The sequence below is a fragment of the Babylonia areolata genome, chromosome 29, assembly GCF_041734735.1.
Source record: "Babylonia areolata isolate BAREFJ2019XMU chromosome 29, ASM4173473v1, whole genome shotgun sequence".
NCBI lineage: Eukaryota > Metazoa > Mollusca > Gastropoda > Neogastropoda > Buccinidae > Babylonia > Babylonia areolata.
The window spans coordinates 38,619,148-38,626,647 of NC_134904.1; the positions used below are offsets into that span (position 1 = coordinate 38,619,148).

At 44.9% G+C, this 7,500-nt stretch overlaps 1 protein-coding gene across 1 annotated transcript in view; it reads left to right on the plus strand.

Moving 5' to 3' along the window:
• Nucleotides 1-440: 440 nt before the first annotated feature.
• The window catches only part of LOC143274665 (RNA-binding protein Musashi homolog Rbp6-like), a 233,964-nt gene continuing 226,904 nt past the window's right edge, over nucleotides 441-7,500 (plus strand). Inside the window, exons 1-2 of the mRNA XM_076578538.1 lie at nucleotides 441-758; nucleotides 2,874-2,914. Coding sequence (XP_076434653.1) covers nucleotides 682-758; nucleotides 2,874-2,914 — 118 coding nt within the window. The 5' untranslated portion in view covers nucleotides 441-681. The remainder of the gene's footprint in view (nucleotides 759-2,873; nucleotides 2,915-7,500) is intronic.

Here is a 7,500-nt window from a genome sequence, read left to right on the forward strand (position 1 = left end):
CCAGAGCCGAGATTTCTAGCTGAGCCGCATGTTTTCATTGTGTCACGAGTTGAGGAAGATGGTGGTGGTCTAAAACTAAAGGCGTGATAGAACCTTTCTCCAACACACACTCACACACACACACACACACGTGACGCACCCGTCGGGCTGAGACAGAGAGAGGGGGTGGGTGGTGGGTGGAAAGGGGGGCCAGCCCGTTACCCGGGTAACCACGCCGGCGCCCAATCGGAGGCGCGAATCGGACGTCAATCATTGGCTGAGCGCGCGCAGAGCGAGAAGAAGCGCGTGAGTGAGTGAGTGGAGTTAGGGGCACACGCACAGTCGACAGTGTTCAGTGTTGGTTGTTGGACGACGAGAGTTTGAAACAGAGCGAGAACGGCGCGCGCACGGCAAAGGGAGAGAAAGCGAGAGTACAGAGAGAGAGAGAGAGAGTGTGAGAGTAGCGCGAGCTTGTCTTGACTAGAATATAACTTCACGTGTGTCGCGACAGAGCGGGCATTCACAGTGTTTGGGTTGTGTGTAGTGCTAACGTAGTTTATTGCAGTGTGTGCGGTTTCTTTATTCTTATTCATCATCATCTTCTTCTTCATCCTCCCCAACTTGCGAGGTGCTTTAATTTTGTCTTGTGTGTGTGTTGTTACTTTGAGAGGGGAGAAAAAAAAAGAAGAAGAAATATTCGCAATGGATTCTCAAAGTAGCCCGTCACCGAACAACAACAATAACAACAACAACATGGATGAATCCGCTAACGACCCGGGGTAAGTTGCAGACGATGCCATCTACCATTTCCTATGCTGTTGTCATTATGAAGCCGATGCCATCTTGCAGCTGAAGCATTTTTGATTTCGTGGTGGTTTTGATGTTAAAAGTGTGAAAGCTAAGAAATGCATGTATGGAATTTGATCGAGCTTCGTTGGTGGGGAGGGAGAGACAATCGAGGAGGCTGTTTTGGGGGGGTGTCAGAAATCCTTAGGAGAGGGGGGGGGTGACGATTTAGCTAAGCTTCCTGTGTGATCTTTTTGTTTCATCTTTATTTTTCAACCAACCGAAAACGGGAGTATGGCTGCCTACATGGCGAGGGAAAAAAAAAGAAGCAAATAAAATCGGTCATTTACGTAAAATCCACTAGTGCAGGGAAAGGAGATGCTTGATTTATGAGCTGGGCCTTACGTTGGTTTTTTTTTCTTTTTTTTTCTTTTTTTTTCGAAATTTGATATATATATATATGTATATATATATTTTTTTTTGTTGTACATTAAGATTTCTTTTAAGTTTTGTATATGGGTGAGCTGGAGGGAGTGGGCCGGGGAAAACATGAGTGCACATGTATATACTGATATTAAAAAATGGGGGGGGGGGGGGGGGGGGGGGGGGCAGATAACGCGTTTGTGTTCACATGTGTGCATGTGTTCCTGAGTGTATGTGTTCACTGAGTGTGTGTGTGTGTGTGTGTGTGTGGTATGTGTGTGTTCTTGCGTGTGTATGTGTTTGTAACATTACATCAGTTCCACTCCCCTTAACATTTATGGCAGCAGTTGTTTTTGGTTGGTTGTGTGTGTGTGTGTGTGTGTGTGTGTCTATGTGTGTGTGTATGTATGTGTGTGTGTCTTTTTGTTGTTGTTTTTTCTAGGACAGATCGAGGCTTTCATTTTATTTCGATCTTAATTTTCCGGGTGAAATTAGCTGGCTAAATCAAGAATGCAATGGAAAATTTACCTTTCTGTCAGCCGTTCCATTGGTAGGTAACTGTTCTCATTGGTTTCACACCGTCACCATCAACCGACAACACTTTCGGGTGGCCCAGAGGGGGTCAGTGGGGTAGGGGTGGATTAGGACTGATGAATCGAGGGGATTAGATTAATTATGTTTCCTGACTTGTAGTAATTTCTACTTCGGTAAGTGGTGGACTGGTATTGCGGGTGGTGGTGGTGGTGAATGATGTAGTAGTAGTAGTAGTAGTTGCAATAGCTGAAGTTGTAGTTGTACAGTATAAACAAGATATAGCACTGATGATAGTCAGTAACGGGGACTGTCGTCAGCTATCGAATGTTTTTTGGGTTTTTTTTTTATATATACGGCAATGTACCTCACTCATTGTATGTATCATGGAGACTTCACAGTTGGTTTGGCTTAAAACGTTTTGATTCGAGAAACAGGACAGATAGAGAGAGAGAGAGAGGGGGGGGGAGAGAGAGAGGGGGGGGGGGGGGTTCAGTGTACAAAGTCTTGAAAGATCAAACCTGAGCAATAACGAGCTGGTACGTATTACACCCTCAACTACTGTCATAACACTTAGCTTGTATCAGAGATTTGAACTTACAGTTAGTTCAACAAGCAAAGTGAGAGCTGTATGATCATTTTTGTCTCTCTCTCCATCGCAATGGGAAGTCATTTACAGCTTCGTCTTTTATGAAGGACAAATGACTCTCAACCTAGGAGGCAAGATTGCACTGGCTTTCAGTGCTGCAGCCTTGGGGGGGGGGGGGGGGGGGGGGGCTAGTTGGCCTTTGGCCGGAACCTTCCCAACAAGGACTGTCCTAACACTCTCTTGGACTGATGGGACAGTGGGGGTTGTAACGTGGGCAAGACATTCTTCACGATGATAACATTCTAGCCCAGATAGTCTGGAACAGCAGTTGCCTCCTCCGTGCTGTTCTGAAGGTCTTGATCGGACACGACTGACTATCACTACAAAAACCCATCCACAAACAGCCGCGCATGAGAATCACAAGTCTTTCACTGATACATACTGTCACCGAGAACGGATGGATGTGTTGGTACGCTGAATGCCCCGCGTGTATGAATGCACTTTAAATCTTGAACTTTATTCTATTCTTTTCTGTTCTGTTCATTTCGTTTCATTTCTGTTGCAGGAAAATGTTTGTCGGCGGCCTTTCATGGCAAACTTCCGGTGGTAAGTACCAAAGAGCGTGTTGTACATGTTTTTTTTTGTTTTGTTTTTTTGTTTTTTTCAATATACCTTTTTTATGTATTGCCGCCCCATTCCTTCCTCTCCAGTGTTTTATCAGTGCAAAGAATTACTGCATCACTCACAGAGGGGGTGTGGGGGGTGAGTGACTGTGTGTGTGTGTGTGTGTGTGTGTGTGTGTGTGCAAGAGAGGGGAGAGAGAGAGAGAGAGAGAGAGAGAGAACTTAAAACGTTTTCTATCCAAGGAGTCAGGTTTTAGGCATGGCCTGTTCTTCCAATCTGTCCTGGAGAGAGAGAGAGAGAGAGAGAGAGAGAGAGAGAGAGAGACGTGTTTGTGTGTGCAAGAGAGGGGAGAGAGAACTTAAAACTTTTTTTATTTTTTTTTATTCAAGGATTAAGATTTTAGGCATGGCCTGTTCTTTCAATCTGTCAGAGAGATAGGCAGACACAGAGAGAGAGAGAGAGAGACAGAGCGAGAGAGAGAGAGAGAGCGAGAGAGAGAGACACACACACACACAGAGCGAGAGAGAGAGAGAGAAAGAGAGAATGCGCGGAATGGTTTATTCATCAGCCGGCCTGGCCCCACGTTCTTCAAGGAAGGGGTAGGAGGGAAGCAGGCCTAAACTGTGAAGAAATGCTGACTGCCATTAACGAAATCTTCTTCCGAACCTTCGCCCCCCACCCCACCCCCCCCTCTCTCTCTCTCTCCCCCTATACTAACTAAAAGACCGAATTTCACCGAAACAATACTGACATATATATGTGTGTGTGTATGCTTCAAGAGAGAGACAGGGGTGGGGTGGGGAGGGAGGGTGTATGGTGAGGAGGGAGAAAGAGAGAAAGCGATCGAGTGAGAGAGAGATTGCAACCGGAGAGAGTGAGAGAGAGAGAGAGAGAGAGAGGTGGGAGGTGGCTTGTATTTGCTAAGGAGGTTGGCGCCTAGTTTCTCCCTGGGGGTTATATGCCGCTTGGATCTTCTTCCGCTTCCCCCCCTCCCCTCCCCTCCCCTCCCTCCCTCCTACCTTCCTTCCTTCCTTCCTCCCCCTCCCTCCTCCCTTCCTTCCCCCCCCCACCCCTCTTCCACTACCACAGCCACCGCTACCACCATCACCACCACCACCACTCAACGTCTCTTTGTGCCAGAAACCAGCCTCGTTGCACAAAGAGAATAGAACTTTACGACTACACACACACACACACACACACACACACACACACACACACACACACACACACACACACATATATATATATATATATATATATATATATATATATATATGTATATATATAGTGTGAGACTTGGAGAGTGAGAGCTTAGCGGCCAGTTAGTCAAGCTGAAATGCGTCACGAAAGAAGCCGATGTGTAGAATATTAACTGAACGAACGTTGTTTTTTTGTTTGTTGGTTGTTGTTTTTTTGTTGTTGTTTTTTCAAGTTTGCTGGTGCCCCTGAAGAGAGAGAGGTACACACACACACACACACACACACACACACACACACACACACACACACACACACACACTGTGGAGGGGTACGGGGCAGTGGTGGAAAGGGAGAGGGAGGGAGGGAGAAGTGTGAAGTCTGTTGTAAAACCTTGAGTGATGTGTGTTGTGTGAATGCATTTTTGGGTTGCCTCAAGTGGGGGTGTGTGTATATTATGTGTATGGTTAGGCACTTCCCCTACACACCTGTGCACGCGCGCGCACATTCACACGCACAGAGAGGAAGAGAGAGAGAGAGAGAGTTGGAGGGATAAAGAGAGAGACGGACAGACAGACAGACCAAAATCGAGAGAGGGAGCTTGGTAGCAGAAGAAGAGAGACAGACAGACACACACACACACACACACACACACACACACACACACACACACACACACACACACACACACAGAGTCAGTGCATATGTTCCCGAGAACGTTATCAGCTGATAGACTTGACTGTACACAGGAATGCGCGCCCCTCTCTGAAGCCGCCACGAAGGAAACTGTGCATGCATGTATGTAGTGTGAACTCTCACGGCTAAAGAGGTTGCCACTAGTTAGCAGCGTAGCGTGGGAGGAGTAGACGAGGAGTAATAAAGGCGGCACTGGGGGAATGAGGAGGGGGGGGGGGAGGCAGACAGAGGGGGGGGGGGAGGAGGAGAGAGGGGGGGGGGGGGAAGGAACTGATAACGAGATGGTTGACGTGTGTACACCTGTGTTATAGTGCAGTGTAGTGTAGTTTAGTGTAGTGGTAGTGGTGTCGAAGCACCAACCATGCAAGTCACTGCTATGCTGCAGTCGTGCAGTGGTCGCGTCCCAGAGTGAAGACTTATTTCTCTAATTAATAACTCTGGCTCCGTGTGAAGAAGAGACTGGCTGTGTCTGTGCCGATTCAGCATGGCGTTTTGAGCAATACACCTCTCTCTGGAGAGAGATGTCCTCGGCTTGAGAGAGACAGAGAGAGATGATCAGACTGATAGTCATTCAATTCAATTCAAAATACTTTATTATCTGCTTCAACCAAAAACAGAAAATTTTCTTTAGGCTCACTTAAAATAAAAAGCCCGTCAGTAAACAAACTGACACACCCTTCATTTAGCACCATGCACACATCAATTATTATGTAAAAAGAAAAAAAAAACATGTGGGTAAGATACTATTACATTATGATTCAGAGTGTAACAACTATGTGTGTGTGTTGCGCGTGTGTCCGTGCGTGTGCATGCATCGTTTTGTGTGTGCGCACGCGCGCGCACGCGTGTGTGTGTGCCTGTGTGTTGAACGTGTGTCAGAGACAGAATTGACATCTCAGAACTGTTTCAATGTAAGGCCACCGACCTGTATACATATAAATGCACGTGTTGTATACACACACACACACACACACACACACACACACACAACACACACACACACACACACACACACACACACACACACACACACACACACATATTATGAAAACCAAACCTTGATTTGGATGAACAACAAAATGTTAGAAAGAATAAGCTTATAATATAACAAAACTAAATAAGTATGGGTAACTTATAAACATATTTTTCATCTAAGACTGAGCGCTTTCTGCTCTCTGTTTTTACGCATAAAAAAATAAATAAACATTGCTACATCTCTTTACACAATGTTGTTGACAATTTTGAAGTCAGTTGGGGGGGTAATATGGGAATCCCTCAACTTTGTATATGTGCTTAGAGAAGTATTTCTTTCTCAGAATATCATATCGTGGACAAATTAATAATCAGCACATGAATTAGTCGTCTTCGTACCCTCCACAAAAGGTACAGTTTTTACACAGTCATATATACCCACTGACATTCCCAGTTTGAAAGCGTCAGAAAGTAGTGTTGTTGTTGTTGGTTTAAACAGTATTTTATTTGGAACATGTCACAATACAACACAGATATCGATGAACAGGACAACAACAAAAATCTTATATAAAGTAAGTCCTGTCCTGACACATGTACATACTGAATATGTGACGGACGTCCTCATAACTTTAATTAAAATTAAAAATATTGCTTAGAGCCCAGCCGACCATGAAGGCCATATCAGGGCTAGTCCTCATAACTAGAAGACGTGAACATACATGAGTTTTGAACAAACCTAAGCTGAGATATAAATAAAGTGAAGAAAATGAAAATAATAAACGAGTGGTGGAGGAAGAAGTCAATAGAGAGAGAACGAGAAGCATCAACGCTGGGGCACAAGCACAGCAAGACTTAACTTGGCCGACAAACAAACCGAATAATCTGGAACTGTGAATGCCTATTTAACGGTTATCAGTCGCTTGTTTTGTTATTTTACATGAGTAATTATAAATGTTCATAACTGACTAACTCAGTAGCTGACCACGTTAAGACCGTACCTCAATATTGATGTATGGATTTTTTTTATCACTGAGGGAAACAACAGATTTTCCCTGTCCATCATTAATCTAATTTATTTATCCCGAGACATCATCTTGCCACAGCGCGTGTTCTTGAAGCTCTCCAGAGATCTGTTGGTAACTGAGCTAACTGAAACGAAACATACCCCCCACCTCGCCCCCCCCCGCCCCCCTGCCTCCCCACACCCCCACCACACCCACACCCCCATGTGACGTGTATCTTGAAAGGCGCTGATGATCCGTTTTCTCCTGTCCTCTTCGTCAGTACCTTCTTTTCAGTTTGAAGAGATTTTCTATTTCGTGTTCTGTCTTTGTGAGCCTCTCTTTCTCTTCTTCTTCTTCTTCTTCTTCTCTCTCTCTCTCTCTCTCTCTCTCTCTCTCTCTCTCTCTCTCTTCTCTATCTCTCTCTCTTCTTTCTCTTTTCTGTCTCTTCTTTTTTTTTCTCTCTCTCTCTTCTCTATCTCTCTCTTCTTTCTCTCTTCTCTCTCTCTCTTCTTTCTCTCTTCTTTTTTTTCTCTCTTCTCTCTTCTTTCTCCTTCTTCTTCTCTCTCTCTCTTCTCTATCTCTCTCTTCTCTCTCTCTTCTTCTCTCTCTCTTCTTCTCTCTCTCTCTTCTTTCTCTCTTCTTCTTTTTTCTCTCTCTCTTCTTCTTCTTCTTCTTCTCTTTCTTTCTCTTCTCTCT